The sequence below is a fragment of the Caretta caretta genome, chromosome 11, assembly GCF_965140235.1.
Source record: "Caretta caretta isolate rCarCar2 chromosome 11, rCarCar1.hap1, whole genome shotgun sequence".
In the NCBI taxonomy this organism is placed as follows: Eukaryota; Metazoa; Chordata; order Testudines; family Cheloniidae; genus Caretta; species Caretta caretta.
The window spans coordinates 28,711,655-28,734,042 of NC_134216.1; the positions used below are offsets into that span (position 1 = coordinate 28,711,655).

At 40.8% G+C, this 22,388-nt stretch overlaps 1 protein-coding gene across 9 annotated transcripts in view; it reads left to right on the forward strand.

Moving 5' to 3' along the window:
• The window catches only part of FMNL2 (formin like 2), a 259,224-nt gene that overhangs the window by 208,263 nt on the left and 28,573 nt on the right, over positions 1-22,388 (forward strand). For all 9 annotated transcript variants that reach the window (XM_048869690.2, XM_048869693.2, XM_048869691.2 and 6 more), the window contains exons 10-12: positions 10,369-10,443; positions 16,620-16,730; positions 19,654-19,803. In XM_048869690.2, the coding sequence (XP_048725647.1) occupies positions 10,369-10,443; positions 16,620-16,730; positions 19,654-19,803 (336 nt within the window). The remainder of the gene's footprint in view (positions 1-10,368; positions 10,444-16,619; positions 16,731-19,653; positions 19,804-22,388) is intronic.

Here is a 22,388-nt window from a genome sequence, read left to right on the forward strand (position 1 = left end):
GTTTCACAAAAATAATAAAACAATTTTCAGTCCTACAAAAAGAAAACAACTTCAACATCTTTTGCAAACACTATTTTCCTGGCTCTAATGGAGATCTAAAATAATATGTGATACTTAGAGAGTCTTTCACCCAAGGATTTCAAAGCACGTTGTAAGCTTTATAATGGTCAAATCCTGGAATCCTTACTCAAATTTAGTCAGCTAAACTCCCCTTAAAGCATAATTTTCCTGAGTAAAAACTAAGTAAAACTGAGTATGGACCACGGAACTCTGCCATAATTAAATAAGCCTCACAAAACTAATTGATGACATATGCCAGTATTGCCATAGATACAGATTGAGGAAAAGAAAGGTTAACTGATTTGACCACTCTCACACAAAAAAACATGTAAGAAATAGAGTCCAGTAGTTCTAGCTCCCAGTCTCCTGCTCTGACCAGTAGACAACACGCTTTCCTTACGTATTTTATTAACATATGCTTAAACGTGTTAAGCATATAGCATGTGCTTAAATCACATTAAATCCAGTGGCTTGTAGCTCAGCAAATGCTTAAGTGCTTTTCTGGATGGGATGGACTTAAACAAGTGCTTAAAAGTAAACATATATTTATGTGCTTTGTTCATCTAGGCCCTTCAAGCAGCCAGCTAGGTTTGTTTCTGGAAACGGTGAGGATAGAGGAAATAATGTGAAATAAGAACTGGGATTAAGATAATCTGAAAGGTGATGTAGGAAGGTCAGATATGTTTGAAGAAAGAAACAGAAAATAACTTTTGGGAAGCACATGGTTTTCTGGTTATTTCAACAGTGGGGCTGACTTTTCTGTCACGTGCACAGGTGTAAATCAGGAGTAACTCCACTGAAGAATCAAAGAGGAATTGAGTCACTGAGGGAAGAATCAGGCCCCCTCTGTGTTCTAGTAAAACTAGTAAAAGAGTGAAACGATAAAGAGTCATCAGATGACACATGTAATTCCTGGTCGTTTTTATCATCAGTTTAATGGATTTATATGTGTATCATTCTGATTTAAATGTCTCACAAGTAAAAAGACTTGAAACCCCACTGATCATAGTCTGGTAATGGCTGCTAGTGTTGTGCTGCTAATGCCAAGAGTCATTTGAATGTTTTATGTAGTGAACTCAAAAAGCAGTGGAATGGCACTTGAACCCTCATTGGTTAGATTTCACTAGTTTTCACTTCAGGGGAGTGAGAGAATATTGTTTAGCCTCAAACTCTCGCAATGCTTTATTTAGATTCAAGTTTCTATAATTAAATCATGAGCTACAGATATATACACATTTATAAACAATGTGTCTGAATTATTCCTGTTGGTTGTTACAATAATTTAGTATTATCAATAATGTCCGTAAATGTTAGAAAATGGAAATAGATTTGTTCCTTTTGAAGTACAGCAGTAATTTGTGAGCAGCTTAGTCCTCTCCATAAAAAGGTAAAAGGTATTTGAACCTAGTAAGTTTTTAGTAACTGTTTACTTAACCAATAACTTGAAAGAAAGTGGATCTTTTGTTCTCCAACAAACTGCAAGAATGTCAGCCCAATGAGTCAAAACGGAGTATTTCTTTAAAAGGGTATTTTCCTACAGCAGGACCTCCTGACCACAGTAGACTATTGTAAGAAGAAGAAAAAGAAAGACTCCTTGTGGAGTCAGGAGCATGGAAAGAAATGAACATTTAGAAAAGTGTCTCTTTAATTTTTTGTGTTGCTTGTACATCAGCAGATTTATCATTACCATATCCAAAATTGGTAGCACCAGGTCATACAGTGTATGCTGTGAAATATACATATTCATTGTGCTGCTTCTTCTGCTTGTGTAAAGTCAGTGACTGTTATAGAACTTGAAAGCTTAAGTCTTAAGGAAAGGGGAAGAGGAAGCAGTTTAAAATAACCTTGGAGAAGCACATGATTTGCTAGTCATTTTCAACATCTGTACTGCTAGAAAATTTCTGTAACTGCAAAACCTTTGCTAAGGTTTATATTTTCCAAGGTTAGTCTTCAGAAAAATTCATCTTCTGGCTTTAGTCAACTGTGCTCAGCATTTATAGCTTCAAGCTCAAAATACTTTGAGAGATTTCAGATATATTCTCTGTGGATTTTTGAGAAATCAAAGGTCACTTCCTAGTAGCAGTGGCAATAGCAGTGTTTATATGTTTATAATATCTATATCTGTTTTTATCTTTCCTTTAAATGTATATTTTTGTAATATCTATATCTGTTCTTGTCCTGCTCAGACACAGAGCTCAGTCCCCCAGAAATACTTATAATCATGTACATTTCATGGCATACAGCTCCATAAATAAATAAATATATTGCTGGGAGTCAGTCTTTGTATCTGGGCAGGGCAAACCTTTTCAGCCTTACAAACAAAAATACCCCAGATGTTGAAGAGATAGTGTTCCAGCAGCTGTCTTTCATAATATGCACTTTATACCATTGGCCAACAAACTATGACCCCAAACGTTGAAATACTGAGTACCCTTATCACATTATTCATAGATATTAAGGTCAGAAGGGACCATTATGATCATCTAGTCTGACCTCCTGCACAATGCAGGCCACAGAATCTCACCCATCCGCTCCTGCAATAAACCTCTCACCTATGTCTGAGCTATTGAAGTCCTCAAATCATGGTTTAAAGACTTCAAGGAGCAGAGAATCCTCCAGCAAGTGACCCATGCCCCATGCTACAGAGGAAGGTGAAAAACCTCCAGGGCCTCTTCCAGTCTGCCCTGGAGGAAAATTCCTTCCCAACCCCAAATATGGCGATCAGCTGAACCCTGAGCATATGGGCAAGATTCACCAGCCAGATAAGATTCACCAGCCGGATATTCATGTGTATCATGCTGTATCTTCTTGCTGCTAAGTTGAGAGATGAGCACATTCTTCAATAAAGTTAGATGCTTCTCTGTGTAATTGGATATTGTCTGAGTAGGAGGAGACCCTGCTTCTAGAAGAACAGATTTTCATTTAATCTCTCACATGCTATCCATAAAAACATCTAGCAACACTAATTTGTTGAAAGTATCACCTGACAATATCTCTTTATCTCTAACTCTCTGCTCAGGTACTCTTTCCAGAGCTTGCCCAGATACAAACGTAGCAAGAACAGGAACATCATATCAATCATATTGCCTTATTTGAACTTTCCTTTCGGGTGGTCTGGATGTGAACTATATCAGTGTTTCCCAATGATCAGTTTGTGGACTGGCGCCAGTCCCTGAGATCTCCCTGACACAGTTTAGGAAGGCAGCAAGCCAGTCCCTGGTATCAAAAAGACTGAGAAACACTGAACTATATGACCTAACATATAGTGCTGTGATGTGGACATCATCTTCATCAAACTTCCCATAAGAGATCTTACTGTTTTTCTGTAGGATTTTATTTTACATTTGTGATATATCTATGAAATGAATACCTCGTTAGCACATTCCTAGTCCTCTTTAAAGAAAGAATCTATAGTGGATGGCTTTCCAAAAACAAAACAAAACACATTGTTCTTCTGAAATGACACGACTGATACAGCCTAAAATGTCTTTACATCGTAATGTAGACAGAGGTTTTTTTTTTATAGCTGTGGTAACCTCTTTAGTCTTTCTTCTTGTGTTGAATAATGATGATAAAAGTAAGATCAGTTTTATTGGTCTTACTCATACTTCCAGTGTGGATGACAGATCCTGGAAATGTATTCAGATATAAATGGCTACATATGATTTTATGCATTTGGGTTTGATTTCATCATATCTTGGACATCTGCCAGTCTTTAGGCTCTAGACTGCAGCTACAAGTTTGCTCTTTTATGAGATGATACAATTTATTATCAAAGATTAGTCAGTTCACTGCCTCTTGTAACGCGCATGTTCCCATTACTGCCTCATCTGATGACAGGGTAAGATATCTGTAAGCAACCACTGACAGCCACAGTCCTGTTTTTTTTGTTTCTCTCTCCCCCCCACCGTTTTCACGTCTGCTGCTCTGCTCTACTGGGCCAGTGTCATTTGTTTACTGTCGTTGTCAGTTGACTGTTGGGCTGGTAGACAATAGGCTGTTTCCTGATTTAATGAACGAATCATAAATAGTTAGCATTTGTTTATGTCAGCATTTTTCCATCATCAGTGTGGAATCGTTCATGTGAAGTCTCCCAGAACTCAATCCTTGATTGTTCTGGCTGTGGAGGATCTTATGCACTACCATTATGTTTATTTCTATATAAATGCTGATAATACACAGTTTTTTTATTTAAATCAGTTCCAGTTTTTCTGAAATGGCACCAGAGATACTTGTTTTCTTTTAGAATCGAAAGTTTGGGTGAGCCTGAATTTTCTTCTATTACTTCTGTGAATGATGACTGTTTCAGAGGGTGTCTCCAGAGCACAGCAAGATTTATGTCAGAACATCAGTTTTAATGAACCATTTATCCCATTTACTACAGTAGTAAAAAGGCTTGAAATTTAATATACAACAGTAGATCTGATCCAACTCCCATTCAAGTCAATGAAGAAACTCCCATTGACTTCAATGGGAGTCAGATCAGGTCCAGTGCAAGCTTCCAAAGTAAAATTAAATCAGCTGGTGCTTCCTCCATTTCTTTCTCATATCTGAGCAGGTTTCATCAGTTCTGACAGACAGATCTGGGTATTCTGTTTGGCTCTCCCTGGGAGAGCTAATTCTAGATGTCAGCATCTTTAGAATGTTGCATCTTTTGTATTTTGCTGTTGTCTAAGTGCACGTTCCAGAAGAGACGTTGGCCAAAGCAGAACATGAGGCAGAATTTTTATGTCCTCAATCTGGCAATCCTCCAGACTTACTAAGAATCTATTCTGTTAGACCCATGGTAGGGCACTCCAGGACAGGGCTTTAAGTAGACCAGACCAGACAATGGGCTTTATGTGTGCCAGAAACACAAATTATTCCTGATTCTGGCAGGAATAACCTGTGTGGAGGAAGTGGGGTAGCCCAGAGCTAGACAGGATATTGGCACATATTAGCACTTCTTTTGTGTCTCTGTTGAGGTACTTTGGATCCGGTTTGTTGCAGTGCATGTATCTGACCTTCTCTAGATAGGGAAGCTGAGGCACAGGAAGATTGCGTGCCACATACTAAACCAGTCACAGGGTTAGGAAGCAGCAGTTTCTTGTGTGATGCTGACCCACACAGGGGTTTAGCTGCGGGGGTCAAACCTGGGACCTTCGGAGCTTAATGCATAAGCCTCTACTGCATGGGCTAAAAAGATATGTTTCTTAAGCAAGGCTATAGCAGGCTCAATAATCTTTCGGAGGGGGGCTAGCCACTACTACAGAGGGACAGAGTGCCACTCCAAGGAAGCAGGAGTTAAGCTTGCTTCCACTAGTCAATGTTGTCTCTTTCAAGGCTTGAGTATACCACAGATTGACACCATCTTTCTGCTTCTGGAAACTACTGTGAGCAACGAAGGGAGGAGACTATACATGGATGAGTTTTGTCCGTCACTAATAATGAGAAGCCCTGAGAAGCGGAAGGAAACGGTTCATTTTGTGAAGATTAACAGCGGACTCCACATGCAACTGTTGGTGCACTTAGCTCCTGTCTGAGATTAGCACTCTGATGTCAGGAGGATTTAATTTCTGCTTCACATGATGCTGTGAGGTTGATCACTTCTTTTTGTGACTGCACACAGCAAGGAATCCCTGAACTACGCACAGCAAACTTGAAAGTAACCAAAGACCAACTTGGCTATTATCTGCCAGGGTGATCCATGGGAAGCCATGCTCTTCTTAAACTATTTCAAGACTTGTAAATTTAGGTGCTCATGTCTCAGCCATCAAGCTCAATTACATGTCTCTTTATTATAGAGACAGGGTGGGTGAGGTAATATCTTTTTATTGGACCAGTTTCCCTTGGCAAGAGAGACAAGCTTTCGAGCTTACACAGAACTCTTTTTCAGAACTACACTGCATGTCTCTTTATTTTATGATGAGGCAGTTCTTATAATATTTTTGCCTGCCAAACTGAATAACACATGTTAAGCCAAAGGGGATAAAAAGTAATCTGTTAATTAACCATGGTGATAATAGCGCTGTTGGAGCTGTTACACTAAGGAGCATCTAGCATTTTCATTATAAATTTCCTTTCCAGAGGTTTATAACTTGCTATTATTATTTAATATTGATATAACACTAGCACCCTGAAGCCAAACCAAGATCAGAGTCTCATTGTGCCAGGCACTGTACATCCAAAAAAATGGTCCTTGACTCACAGAGTTTATTTTTTAACAAGAAAAATGACCTGGGTAGCATAGGTAACTTAAAACTGGCGTATGGTCATATCTCTCCTGGTGAGAAATCTGGGAGACTGTGGTGACAGTGAGCCCAGGAAAGGCTGAGAATTTAGCTTCAGAGAAGTTAATCTTGCCAGTACTAACAACCCCACAAATGAGCATGGGCATGGTCAGGCCCCAAGAAATCGTGAGATTTTCAAAAACATAATTTGGGGCTTGTGCCAGGCACTGTACATCCAAAAAAATGGTCCTTGACTCAAAGAGTTTATTTTTTAACAAGAAAAATGACCTGGGAAGGATAGGTAACTTAAAACTGGCGTATGGTCATATCTCTCCTGGTGAGAAATCTGGGAGACTGTGGTGACAGTGAGCCCAGGAAAGGCTGAAAATTTAGCTTCAGAGAAGTTAATCTTGCCAGTACTAACAACCCCACACATGAGCATGGGCATGGTCAGGCCCCAAGAAATGGTGAGATTTTCAAAAACACAATTTGGGGCTTTTTTTGTTTGTTTGTTTGGTTTTTTGCCTTCTTGTTTTTAAGCCTTGGCTTGCACTCAGGTCCCATTTTTGAGCTTTTCTTCACAACCTGGGCCTAGACAGTTCCTTCCCCCCCCCCCCCTTTCTAATGAAATCAGAGACTCACGTGATTCCAGGAGCTGGGACTTTAAGAAAAACACCAAAAATCCTGAAACTATTGATAAAACCATGAGAGTTGCCAACAGTGCATCCCAGAGTTTCCAGCTAGGTCTCCCTTTGGGACTAGGATTTGGGAAGACAAAGAGTGTGGCCTTTCATCCTCACCGATCCTGAGAATCCACAAAAACAGGCAAGTTCCAGTCCCGCTGTGGGCCAGCCCCTCTATGCTGCTCTCTCGGCTCCTTCCCCATCAGCATAGCTTTTCCAGTTATAATCCCACTGGCCACATATTCCATATCTGTGCTAGGAACCTCTTTCTGAGGAGGTTCACAGTCAAGAGCATAATTTGATGCAGTACTAATAAAGGTCTGAATATCAATTCACTCAGATATGTACTGCCCTGATAAAGACACATTCTTTACATGAAAACATAATGGGCCAATTCCTGTTCTTGCTGACATCACTGGGAGTTTGACATTGAATTGAAGGGCCGCAGAAATGAGCTCAAGGTCTAAGCAGGAAAGTTCTCTCCCTGGCTTCAGGAGTATGCTGGGCTGACGCTGACTTCATTAGAAGGATCCGACACACCCATATCTGACAGCAGAATTTGGCCTAAAAACATTTATAACTCTCCAGTACAAGAAGTGTCAGTGATGCGGGCTAGTACATGTACAGTAGGGACATATGTCCAACTACAGCCTCTAAATCTGTGCCTATGGCTATTTTGTATGCTCACAATAGATGGTGCCTATATAAATAGCACAGAATCTGTATGTGCAAATGATATTTTCACTTGCAACTGAGCTAGCTAGATGCCATTTGTGCACATAAATTATATTTTGTGGGAGGCATAAATGATTTGCAGGTGCAAAGATGAGCAGCCAAGCCAAGTCCCCTTTAAAAATGTGGCTCAGAGGCTATGAACTACAGTATTGGTGTAAAATCAAGTTTTAGTGAATACAGTGATAATATATCACAGTTTAGCCTCTTAAAAGCATTGACATACGTAAGCAGACACATCTGAAAAATAGAAATGCACTGGAGAGCATAACACATAGGGCTGTTGACTGGAAACAATTACCTTTGATAATAAATAATTCTTCAAGTTGTTTTCCATGTGCAAGCAAATAGATCTGTGGTTTTTTTTCTTTTTCTGGAATAAATGGCAACAGCTAGATAAATGATCCGATGAAGTGAGCTGTAGCTCACGAAAGCTCATGCTCAAATAAATTGGTTAGTCTCTAAGGTGCCACAAGTACTCCTTTTCTTTTTGCGAATACAGACTAACACGGCTGTTATTCTGAAAGCTAGATAAATTATGTATTCATGTTATCTGTGTACTGTTATGTATTGATTTGTTAGAGTATTTAACCACGTTAATCTCATTGGTTCCCCCCTGAGAATCTCAAATTCTTTTAAACCTTTGTTATTTTGTTCTGTTCTGTTCTTGATCTGAATCTGTGCTGTTACACTGGGGATGACCTTGGCCCACAGTGTTATTTAGTGCAGTGCCTGAAGGCAGTGGTTCTTAATTTCTGGTATTCATACTAACCCTGGAACTTTTGTGACTGCTGGTCTGTGATCCCCCTCTGACTTAAGGCCCTGATCCTGCAAAGAAATGCACAAGCCCTTACTCCAGCAAGCAATCCCACTGGCCACAAAGGGTATTTGCAGGGGAGTAAGGGAGCCTCTGTGCTCACTGCCTGTCCTATTTGATTTAATTTAAATTTACCCTTGTGCTGGGCACCCATACAAGACCTATCTGCCACTTACATCTTTCTGACTCTTTCCACAGAGGCAAATTTCTGTGCCATGCAGGGGAGCCCTGTGTGGCCTTGCCAAATTCTTCCCCACCATTTCCCCACGTGCAGCAGAAATGCACTAGTTCTTCTGCCAAGGGCCCCCTGACCTCACAGGGGAGGAGGCAGGATTGGCCCTATAGTAAAGTCAAATCCAGTGAAGTTGAGCTTCAAGCACTTTATTAGAGGGAGAGTTGGGGGGCTGGAGCACATGACTTATGAGGAGAGGCTGAGGGAACTGGGCTTGTTTAGTATGCAGAAGAGATGAGTGAGGGGGGATTTGATAGCAGCCTTCAACTACCTGAAGAGGGGTTCCAAAGAGGATGGAGCTCGGCTGTTCTCAGTGGTGGCAGATGACAGAACAAGGAACAATGCTCTCAAGTTGCCGTGGGGGAGGTCTAGGTTGGATATTAGGAAACGCTATTTCATTAGGAGGGTGTTGGAGCACTGGAATGGGTTAGCTAGGGAGGTGATGGAATCTCCATCCTTAGAGGTTTTTAAGGCCCGGCTTGACAAAGCCCTGGCTGGGATTATTTAGTTGGTGTTTGTCCTGTTTAAGCAGGGGGTTGGACTAGATGACCTCCTGAGGTCTCTTCCAAACCTAATCTTCTATGATTCTATGAATCAGTGCTCCCCCATCTGGTAGTGAAAGGCACTTAAGTCTCTCTCTAGGTGAGTTATCTTGTCTGTCTTATTTGAACTGCTTTTTGAGGAGAAAAGACTCTTGTCTTGTTTTTGTGGCCAGATTCTGAAAGTGTATAAATGGTGGCCTAGATTACACATCAGTGTTAAGAGATGCAGTTCTTGGGTGGGGAGGACATCGGATCTTTCTAGTAATCCATTTACGTCCTCCTTGTTATGGTTGTAGCACTCATTCACTCCAGTTTCCTTCACCCTTCAACTTATTTACTGTGTTGCAACTCTGCTGTAAATTGGATTTAACAATATATATGCTGACGAATCAGGAGAGTGGGATCAAAACTGGGAAACTAACTATTAGAAAGATGTAAGAAGATATAAAATAATGTACTGAGACCTCCTTTATTTCAGAGCTTATTTCTTCCTTCGTTGGTTGCTTTTCCTGCCATCAGTCCTGTTGTTCTACCTTTTGCCATGTAAGTCACCCCAGCTAACATTTACACAGACTTGCCAGCGTTTGACTTACATCACCTCCAAATTTGACAGAGGATAATTTTCATGGTTTTTCACCTTGTAATTTGATCTTCTGCATCATGGCATTATATTCAAATGTGTTGAGGGGGAAAAGAATCTAACATGATTGGTTAGTGAACTGGTTAGAGGGCTACATCCTCCTCTGGTGTAAACTGCCATAGTTCCGTTGGCTTCACCACCATTGACTACACCAGTTTACATCAGCTGACGATCTGGCCTAAATTTTTTAAAGGCAAGGAAATATGGAAAGAATTATTTTATAATTAAGCCTGAGTTCTGATCCCGGTGACTTGCAGCACAGCTGATGGTCAGAGTTTGGACAGTCAAAAATGTTTGTGCAGTGAGACTTGTCATGAAGAAAATAGTCTGAATAAGGGAAAAGACTGTTGGTGCATAAAGGATTGTGAATAAGAATGTAAGCCTGGTTTTAATGTTTTTAGTACTCCCTCTAGTGGATGGTTGTGTAACAGATACACTGTGATTCCTCTGCAGGTTTGTGGAGAGAAACAGCGCTTTGAAAAGCTGATGGAACACTTCCGAAATGAAGACAACAATATAGACTTCATGGTAAGCCTTACTGTCATTAGAAAATTAAACTTTCCTTTTTGCTGTGTCCCTTCCTGTTCCCCGATACTCCTTTGGGGCTTACGTACATTTTTTCTGTTAATTATGTATTGAGTATCTTCAAACTTACATAGCTTCCATTCTTTACTTTGCTCAAATTTTGCTATTGATACTCTTCGGATGTGTTATTATTGGCTACTGTACTTAGGGGCTATCTGCGTGGACCATTCAGCAGAGCATCGATCTGGGTCTTGGAAACCAGTATTCGAGCCCCAGCTACACCAGTGATGTGCTGTGAGGCTCCCTGTGCCTGTGTCTCCCCTTCTGACCAGGGCCGTCCCTACCTATACACAAAGTACGCAGCTGTGTAGGGCACCAGGAAATACTGGGCACCACATTTCCTGGTGCCCTGCGCAGCTGCATGCTGCTCCAGCCCCAGTCCCACCTCTTCCCACCCGTGCTCTGCCCCAGCCCCCTCCCCACTCCCGAGGACTGCAGCAAGGGCCCAGCCTGCACTCATCAGCAGCAGGAAGTGCAGCAACCCGGCCCCAGCCGCACCACCAGTGAGTGCTGGGGGGTGGTTCCCCCCTGCCCCACCACGGGGGGGAGGGGGGAAGGGCTGTATAGGGCCCCAGAATAGCTAGGGATGGCCCTGCTTCTGACCTTTGTCTGTCTTGTCTTGTCTGTTCAGATTGTAAACTCTTATGGGAGAGACAGTTGCTTACCATGTGTTTATCACGGTGGGGCCCTGATGACAGATGCAGCCTTTAGGTGCTACTTTAACACCATATGTTTAACAATAAAGCTGGCAATGAGTAAGAAGGGCCATCTACATGTCAAAAATGAAGTTTGCTATAGTGTGCTCCCTTTTGTCCAATTTAATGTCTACCTTTGGGCCCCTAGTCAGTTGCCAATAAGGCCCTTGGTAACAGAAAATGTGGGCACTTATGATGTAGTGGAAAGGCTTTTGTAAAAGTGTCTCATACTATAATATCTTAGTATGTGATCATTGGCAGGCACAACTGGAGGGCTTGTTTGTAGTACTGTGCACTGTAACTGGGTGGGAGAATAGAAAATATCTGAAATCTCAAGATGTGTATAGTGTACATATGCCAACATCCTCAAACACCCTATGACAGGGAAGTATGGCCAAGACTCATTGCAGCCGTTGTCCTTCCTTATCTGTAGATAAATATAACACTAGTTTTTACCACTATTCGTTCCTCAATTTGCTTGTGCATCTTCACAGACACCACTTCCCCTGAAACAGGAAAGAAAATAGAAACATAGCGGAAGAGTACATTGGCACCCATACACACCAAACTCTAGCTCTTGCATTGCAAACTCTGATGAATCATGACATGAATGAGTTTAAATGGTGAACCTAATGAATTTGTTATGAACTGAGCCTTAACATAGGTCTTAAAAATGTACCGTATGTGAATTTTAGTGATTCCTTAAGGTGTCAGCTTGAAAGCCCTGGAATCAAAGTCCTCTATTTATTCACAGAAAAGGCACAGCACAGGCATCAACATTGCAAGCTTCAGAATGCTGCCCATGCCAGTGTGCCTCAAATTTGACCTGATAATCCACCCCTTGGGGTGAGAGAATAGGTCTGTCTCTGTGCCCATTCAAGCCTTGGCCTTTCTGCTCAGACTTCTGACAAGGATGGCACCTAGTGCCAATTGTGTTGATGGGTTTTGTGATGTGAACTTCTGTCCATTAGGAATTAGATTAAGACCACCATGGCGTTTCAGGTAGGTTTTGAACTGCATTCCCATGGCAATGATTTTCAGCCCCTGCAAACTTGGGCCAAACTCAAACCCATGATGAAGAAGTGAAAACGAAATGTCTCATTACCAATCCAATGAACCATCTGCTTCTTTTGATACTCTTAAAAAACAACAGAACATGATACCCAATAAAGAATTTTTAAACTGCCGTCTCTGGGCTTGTGCAGTAAACAAAATTCTGTGGCTACTTTCGCATGTTGAAACAAAAGCTTTACAAAATCTAAAATAACTATGCTAGGCTTATTGAGCTGTCTACAGTGACTCCATACAATCTTGTTGTTGTTGCTCTTTGTTAGTAGTATTGCAGTGGCACCTGGAGCTCCAGGGGGAGACCAGAGCCCCATTATGGTAGGCACCAGATAGATTAAATATTCTCAACTTTGTCCCATTTTTGGCTTCAACTTAATAGAAAGATTTGTCTTATGGACAATCACAAAGGCAATATCTCTACCTGTTCATGATCGTATAATATTCCTGTAACGACTCCAGCAGTTGCTTACATGAAAAAGTAATATGAGGGTAGTATTCATGTATTTTTAGCCTCTTTTACTGCAATTTAGCAACTGGAAACAAGAAGACAGAAGCCTGTGGTCAACCAGCTCTCCACAGGCCACCAGAAAGTGTCCAACTTTATCGATAAACTAACCTTTATTTACATATATCCAGGCTTGGCCAAATTAAATTTTTATTTTTTTATAATTTCAACAGATAATATCAATGTTTATTTTTAAGCATTTTTTAAAGATTTTTTTTATAAATTTAAATTTGCACAGTTGTGCAAAATTATGAGCTTCGAGGATTTTTTCAGTTTTTATTGATCTAAAATTTTCACAGTTGCAGGAAGATATGGGGTGGTCAGATAATGGAGGGGTCAGATGATAATTATTTAATGACAGTAGATTTTGAGATTCAAAAAGTTAAAGCTTTATAACCATTAAAACACAAATTGTCAATGTCACATGTCAAAATATACAAAGTAAATACCCTTAAATCAAATGCTAATAATTTCTCAAGCAGCATTTTTCTTACTTTGCCTATCTGTAAATTTCAATTATTATCAATAGAATTTGTTTTGTTTGTGAGTGTATAGTGAAATTGATGTTTATTGAGATTTACCAATAAAAATCAAATCCTTCCAGACCTACACTTATTAGATAGCCTGCTCTAAGGGTAGAGTGTGTCTTTTCTATGTTATGTTAGATGCTTTATATAATTATGGCCCTGTGTAACTGACTATGCATTATTGACCAAATCATGAAGTTCTTATTTAGGTCCTGTTCCTACCTACCTATCCCTCCTCGCACCATCCCATTGTGTTCTCTGAAAGTGGAGCCAGTTGTCTCTGGGTACTGACAGGGCATGTGATGTGAACGCTGATCCTTGCCCCCCAGATTAAAGGGCCTTATTGTGCCATTACATTTTTAGAGCTCATCATTGAAGTCAATGTTGAAATCTGATTGAAATGGAACAACATGGCTCTGAGTAAGGATTGTCAAGAGCTGGCCCAATACTAATAAAATCTGCTTCCACCTACTTTTTTCTAAGTGATTAAATACTTGACAGGCCTACAGCAGAAAGACAGAAAATTAATGACAAATGGTTTGACAGATTGGATCCTTCTGTCACCATCTGGTTCTGACTATATCCACATGCTGTTAAAAACAACCTATGACAAATATGCTTTGGGGTTGTGCGGGAAAGCTAGACGGTACAAGATAGAGCCAATGTGGAGAGTTCTTGAATGTTGGATTGCTGAACCACCTATATTGTGTGAGCATTTGGGTTTGTAACATGTGCCAAAGTCAGTTATGGCAGGATGATAAAAATTTATGGCAAAAAATCAGGGCTCCAAGAGGCATTGTTAAAACTTGAGTAATAATTCAGGTTATAACTGAACATGAACAAAGATATTTCTGCAGCTACTCGACTTCAGCTTGATGTCAACCGGAGAAGATAACAAAAAAGGATTTTTGGTTAACTATATCCTGACCTGGGGGTGGAGGTAAATTAGAGGGTGTTAATGTGAAAAGAGGAAAGAGTAACTAAAAAGAGGTGTTTCAGGGAGGGTTGTTATTGTTGCCAGTAACTTGTTACTGTTTAATTTTAAAAATAACTCTTACATTCAGTTACTCTGATCTAGTAAACTCTTTACTCATGTGTATAAATGTTTGCAGTATTAGGATCTGAGAAAGGAACTCAGGCTTTGCCCTTATTCTTGCAAGTGTTTACTAAACAAAATAAGAGAGTGTAACAGATCATTTTAAAATTAAGAGGATTTAGCCCTCTGTTAAATTACCCTCCAGTGTACCATTGCTCAGCAGTTTAGGGCCAGTAGTGATACTAAGAAAAAAAGAGTATTTGATTATGGAAACTTGAGAAGAATATATTGTACTATAAAGATTCACATAATGAGGTTAGCTTTCTAGCCATGTTAAGGGAGCATTTTCCAATTAGAAATGGGTCAAAGCTGAAATATTTGGATTTGGATGTCTACTGTCCCCCTCTCCTGTACACACACGCCTCCACCTCCACACCGCCCCCTGCACACCTCCCCCAAATGAAAAGGGTCTTTGAATCAGGGGGAGGAGGAGGAGGTAGTTATTCAAGCATATCCCTACACTCAACCACAACTGTATGTGCATTGTTGGGGACCTACACAATATTTTCTGCAAACAGATTATTTAAATGAAACATATGCAGTATGGATATTGTGCACGCACACACACACAAAATCATTTGACACAAACAAGCTATGTTTAACTCTTGGTTAATCAGTTTACTATGTTCCCAAGATCTTGTATAGCAACTCTTTGACCACCTGGAGGCGGTCTCTACAAAACCAGCCATCAGGCAGAATTAGCTGGCATTCTTTTTATTGTGTTCTGGTAAATGGTAATTCAAAGCATAGCCCTCCTGTTCGCTTACTTCTTCCTGCAAAATGTTGATTGACCCCAAAGGGGTAGATTGTTCTTGAAGTCTTAGCTGTATGTAAAGTCATGCTACATGGAATTTATCTTCTTTCAGGTAAGTCCTAAGCAGATTGACCAACTGTTTTTAAACACACATACAGTATCATTTTATTTATACTATAATACCTGTGTATCTAAAAAAAATAGATATTGTAGCCTATTAACTGAAAAATATATCAAACATATATATCAGTACTCGATTTTACTGCGTAAAGGTAACAACTATACAAAGACATTTATAAAAATAACTGAGATGAATCTGGCAAATTCTGTGGTCAGATAAGCACGTGCAACTTCCACTGACTTAAATGGGAGCTGGGAACATGTATCTCAGGGCAGAATCTGGCCCAACAACTATTGCTACTCTAAGCTAGATCTATGTAAAATGAACAGGCAAGCTCAGCTGGGTGATATAACCTGACACCCTGCATTTTGCAGCTATCCTTCCACCATCAGCCTCAGCACCACCCTGTCTCATCTGTTATGGAGGGAGTGGTTGTAGTGATGGCTCCAGATGACCTTGCTTGGGAGAGTTTGTTTCTTTCATCGTGTCTGTGTTAGTTTATATGCTAAGAAATATGAATCTTATCATTAGTTACTAAATCTTGAATTTTGAAATCTCCAGGAATATCAACATGGCACCTTCCATTTAAAATGCCCAGTCTTGTTGTCTAATTTAACAGTGCCAGCAGATTGCAAAACAAAATGTACATATCATTATTAAAGAAAAGAATTGTGGCCTTCATTTGAAAAAGGATGTTGTTTTCTTCTCAAGAGCTAATTAAATTACTTCTGGAGTCAGATGGAAATCTAACACTGGATGGACAATCTAACAATTGCCTGGAAACCATTTTATTTCTGTGGACAATGTAAAGGGCACAATAAAACAAAACTGAGCTCTACAGATATTCCTGAACTTTTGAAATCCCACATTTCCATTAATCAGGATAAACTAACACCTTTTAAACCAGGATCCACTACATTAAACAAAACATCTGACTCCTAGAAGAAAATCAGAGCGTTTCCATTTGTGGTAAATATGACAACATTAAACAATCATAACATCTATAGTGATGTTTGTCAAAACAGAGGGCCTGAACCAATCCCCATTGAAGTCAGTGGGAGTCCTTCCTTTGACTTCGCTGGATTTAGGATCAGGCCCCAAATCTTGTGCTTTTTGTGATGTCACAAAGGCATGCTGCCTTTGCACACACCATCTGCTGTTCAACTGGCGAGGTTTGTAGTGGATTTTTTCCCTCTCTATCTGAAGCATGAGCTATTATCCCTGGGTAGGAGGGAAGAGAATCATCTTTAAATACTCTTACGCAGTGTAGCAAATCCTAGCATTCTCTACAAAACAAAGGATGCACCGCTATTTCTTGTTAAATTTTCAGTCTGTGATGATTGTTCCCTACAGGTGGCATGTATGCAGTTCATCAACATTGTAGTCCATTCAGTAGAGGACATGAATTTCAGAGTTCATCTCCAGTATGAATTTACGAAATTAGGTCTGGACGAATATTTAGATGTAAGTATGGCCTTGTTTTACTCTGACCAGAATTGGTCATTATCTCCCAAATGGATTAACATATTTGAACAGTGCCAGGCTCTGGATGGCTTGAATGACAATTGGGGTCTCTGCTAGTGCAGAGAATTGCATATTGTGCCTCTCTGTGCCAGCAAGGGCCACTCCATCCCGGATGGTTCACCCCTAACCTCCCTTCTGGACTCCATTTTAGGAGGGCAGTTTACAATGTTATAGGTTCCAGAGAAGCCCTAGCTGCAAAAGCAATAGCGTGAATTCACTGCCTCAGTCCATCCCCCACTGCCTTAATTGGCCAGCACGGTTCACTTCTGGAGTTGTGAGGGCTGCTTGCAGGTCTCTTGGTGAAGGGGGATGTTGAAAGCATTTTGTGTTGCTGCAGTCTCCCAAGTTCTGATCCTGGCAGCCCTGCTCCAAGTTGGGCACGGACCCTTGAGTGAATTTGGTCCTTGCTCTGTATTTTTTTGATCAAAATGTGCAATTAGTTGCTGTTCCAGGTAAGGTGAATGAAACCATACAAGGCTCACACTTCCAGCATGCTGATCTTTCTTCCAAGGGAGCTGGAACCTGAATCTAATATAGTGACCTCTCTGCTGAGAGGGCTGGGCTCATTTCAGACATCTTGGCAGCTAAACTGTTTTCTGCTAGTAGCCTCATAGCAGCAAAGTAAACCCAGTGACAGCTACTGAGAGCTTCGCTCAGTCCCTGCCCCCGTGCTCAGTAATGGGATGCACGGTACGTAACTACCTTCTTGGCTCCAGAAACACCACGCTCTGGGCAGCAGGAATCAAACCATGAGTATGGCAAAGCAATGAGTAAATGATCACTTGGTAAAAATGACAAATTGAAGCAAAAGGAAGAAGTAACCTCAGACATGTACTTGGAAGTATGATGTCTGTTGTCAGCAGAAGTATCCTTACATTGTTCAAGCTACCTTGATTCTTTCATTCCCCTCATCTCTTTATATTTCTTTATCCCCAACAGCATCGCCCCCACACTGAAAGAGTCAATAAGCCTGCCTAACTCTCCTAGTTTTAAGCATTTATCTTTGCTAGGAGCTGATAATGTTAGTGGCTCTGAGGATTCAGTGATACTTCTTATCTAGCAAGTAAGGGGCATCTTCTCCCGTTTCCAGGTACAGAACTCCTGTTATGTGCAGTGGGAGACATACCTGCCAGCAATGGAAATCTATAAAAAGCACATTGGGGAGAAAAATGGGGACATGCCTTTTAACTCCCCTGAAGTCCATTGAAGCAGGAGAGCTTTTGGAAGGGACAGAGGAGATTATACATATTTTGCTAAAAATGTAGCCATTGTGTCTGCTAAACTGGGACCATTGATGTAAACCTACTCATGGAGCATGGATGAAAATTTGATCTTCATCTTGTAATTATTCATTTCCCCAGACCTAAGTTTGTTCCAAAGTTGAGCCTCACAGCTGGCCATAATGGACCAAATTCATCCCTCATGACATCAATTAATTGGTCTGGTTCTGTTCTTGGGCCCAATTGAGCAAGGTACTTAAGCACGTGTCCAACTTTTAAGCATGTGAGTTAGGCACCTGGCTGAATCAGGACCTAGGTTACCAGGTAAGGTGGGGAGCATTTGTTGAGCAGACACTGTATAAGATAGTGTTTCTTCAAATGATTAAATGCTGTGGTGCTAAGATTAAAATTGACACATTATGCTATTGAATGTTGACTAGAAGTCCACAAGCTCCTGACTTCAGAGATTTACTGGCACCTTCTGGAAATGTTCTATTTAAAGAGAATGGTGCTTTTATATCACGTTTCTCCCTTATCCCCATGTATTTCTCTCTCTCCTAGTGTTTTATTATTAGGAACATTTACATGGAAAACAGTATTTTGGTTGCTTAGGAGTTTGTCTGTTCCTGCTGTTCTTTGGCTCTGCTCAGTGATCACAGAGCCAGAGCTACTTTTTGCTCTCTGCTAGGAATATGCACGCATTGACACTGAGCACTCCTTTCGGTACTGATGATGATCTTCTGCCAGCACAAAAACTGTAATTCATCTAAAAAGATGTTTCATCACAATCTCTTCCTGATCTATGCCTGTTCAGCTCAAAGGTTGACATTTCAGATTATGTGGGCTCATTTCAAACACAGGCAGAACAATAGAGAACAGATACAGTGCCTCTGCACAGGTACACAAGGAAGAAGGCAAACGGAGCCTTTCCCTCATCTTATTCAGGGGTCAGGCACAGTTGAATTCCATTTATTTATCTGAGTGCAATGATTACTGTCACTTACTGCCTCGTGGGGCACTAGCCAGCCCAGAGTGGGTAGGAAGGGGGCAGAGCCCCTCCCCTTCCTTTGCACCAGTTGGCAGAACTGGCTGCTCTTGCCTGTATGCCGGGGAGTTCCAGGAGGTATTTTTTGTCTCCCTGACCACAACATCTCTCCCTCAGAGCTCTCCACTGCAGTGGTGAGGCGTGGCACCACACCAACCCCAGGGTGAGCCTGTTCCTGAATAGCACAGTGTGGGCCACAGTATATAATAGATGTTTGTCAGAGATTTACATGGCACATCAGTGAGTCTTCACATTCTGATTGGTACTCTTGTCTGTGTCTAGCTCTCGCTTATGTGCTGTTAATAGTTATATTCAGATGTTAAGATCTCAAACACCTGCCATTAAAGAAAATGCTAATATTACTACAGAAAAAAATTACTGCTTAATTTTAAAGTTTGAACTTTTGGGGGCCTCCTTACATTTTGCCATGTCTTATTTGTAACTCTCAGTGATGTTTAAAAACTTAATCACTTCTCTGAAATACGAAAATGGGGCCAAACTTGATTGCAACGTATTTGCATCCGTTCAGTATTTGTGGCCTTGTCATTGCATGCTGCTGAATGCATTTCATGATGTTTCTTTTACTTTGGACTTTCAGAAGCTGAAACACACAGAGAGTGACAAACTGCAGGTGCAGATTCAAGCTTACTTGGACAATGTTTTTGATGTGGGAGCTTTGCTTGAAGATGCCGAAACCAAGAACGCAGCCTTGGAAAGAGTTGAAGAACTGGAAGAAAATATTTCTCATGTTAGTGCAAAGTTGAAATGACCTTTGACTTAGTTAAGACTATGCTGTTAATGCTTTATATTGGTGAGCTTGCTGCAAGCACAGGCTTAGACAGAGGTAGAGCCTCTGGGAGTCAGGATCCTCAGCATAAGAGGAGTCATTTGGGCTGTTTTCCTGATGAGGGATTAAGCAGGTTTTTGGCATCTGGATCTTAACAAATCTTGAAAAATGTCTGGAAAGAACATCTCAGGGATGGTTTCTTGTGCAGCCGGTTATGGAGATCCAGGTGCTGCTAAGTGTGGTATGTCTTCAGTTGGGAAAACGACACTTTATGTTTCCTTCATTTTTGAGAGATGACAGGTCTCCCCTACTGTAGGTCTTGTGGGGAGGCCTCCAACGTTGAGTCAGTGGGGACTTAGCAGAGGCTGCTGCTTCTCTTCATACTTAGAACTGACTCTGGATTCAATTTAGAATCATTCATGTTAACAATGAAATGGCATCAAGTAGTGGTGGCTACTCCTCAACAATAACCATGTGTTTTTACTGTTGCATAAGAAACTTGTAATGAAAAACAAGACACACAAGAATGTATTTTAGCCCTCATATTCTCCACTCATTAGCTAATTGGTGGCTTTGCTCCTAGGCCATTTACAGACTCAGTGAGAAAAGGGTTCCTCCTATACTTGTGTAATTGATTATCTTGTTTTACTTGACCATAACCATGAATGGGGAAGAGCGCCAGGTTCTCAGATACCACAGTGATTGTTGTGGTACAAGAGACTAAATAGAATAGAATTGCACTGATTAGTAGTTTGGGTCTAATATGTGTTATGTCTGTCTGTCTCGCTAGGTATTTATATGGTCCCATCTTTGTAGCATCTGAACACCTCACAAATATTAGTGAATTTATGCTCCTAACTGTGAGCTAGGAAAGTATTATCCTCATTTTATATGTGGCAAATTGAGACAAAGGGAGATTAAGTGATTTGCCCAATGCTACACAGTGAGTCTGGATTAGAACTAGAAACTGAACCCAAATTGTCAGAGTTAACCATAGAATCTTCTTTCCTTCCCATTATGTGCACACAGGTCACTGTGCATCTTGAAAAGTCCACCACTTAAGCACTGATCATATGTATACAACTGGTACATGTTGACTGGTAAAATTCTTACCAGAAGTCACTGATTGCAGCAAGGAAGTTTTAGGTTAGACATTCGGAAAAACTTTCTAACTGTCAGGGGAGTTAAGCACTGGAACAAATTACCTAGGGAGACAGCAGAATCACTGTCATTGGAGGTTTTGAAGAACTGGTTAGATGAACATCTGTCAGGGATGGTCTAGGTAATTCTTAGTCTTACCTCAGGGCAGGGGACTGGACTAGATGACCTTTCAAGTTCCTTTCAGTTCTACATTTCTATGATTCCCAGCTTGAGTAGACAGACTCATGCTAGCTCTCATCAAGCTAGTATGCCAAAAACTGAAGGCAGTTATGTTCAGAGGCAAGCAGCAGCCCAGGCGAGCCACCCCATGGGTATGTCCTCAGGCAAGATAGCTCTTGCTGCCGCTTGCTGCTGCCTGTGCCACACGACTATTTTTTAGCATGCCAGCTCATTGAAAGCTAGCTCAAGTATGGGAATCAGGCTGAGACTCCCACCCCCAGCTCCAAATGTAGACATAACCAGAGAATCCTACTCATCAGGCTCACCTGGTTCCTATCTGGGGGACCCGTACCGGTTCTGCTTCACATGCATATGGTTCCTGTAGTCCTTGGTGGGAACCTCACCATTGATTAAGCATGTATGGTCCTAGCTTTGTGGGTTGGAGCGTATGGATTCCAGTAGTTCCAGAATTCTTAGTTTCAGGGTAGTTACAGATGGAATCACTTGACAGCCTGGGTCTGCATAGAGTTATGGACAGAAAAACTAATTTACATATAAATTGCAGATTCCTTAGCAATATGGTACAAATAAATAGAGCAGATAAACATTCCATGCCATAAAAGTACAGTTAGAGTTTTGTGCGACTTACAACACATTCACTAAGTATGTGTAAAGCAGAAGCAGACTGAGAAAGCAGGCATTTGGGATTATTTTAAATCTCTGAGCAGTAGGACTGTGTCTGATGCCGAAAGGAGATGGATAGAGAACAGATATGCACTTGGACTTCATAAAACAAACTGCTAGAGCCTCAAGAGGTAAAGGCTCAGGTGTGTTCGACTTGGCTCAGTAATGAGGACTGAAGTGTAGCATTACTCTGAGATGCACTGCTTGCTTTTAGTTTTTCCATGTCAGACATTTTTGGTATCAATTATTTTAGTCTTGAAAATATGACTTTCCTGTTTTAAAAATAAGTGTTTTCCTGACTTGAAAAATAACCCCCAAAGTCGTAACTTCACTCCAAATTTTGAACATTGGCTTGACATAGAACAAGTACATTCTTTCTCAAGAGCAATTAGAACTGACTATAATATTCTCTCCCTTAAAGTGCTATTTTGCTCTGAAAAATGCCTTGGTAAAAATGGTGCATTCTTATTTAATAGATCTGCTAACTATGAGTGTTTAGAGACATAATTGCTTACTTTAGTTACTAAAACAAGTTTTTTTCT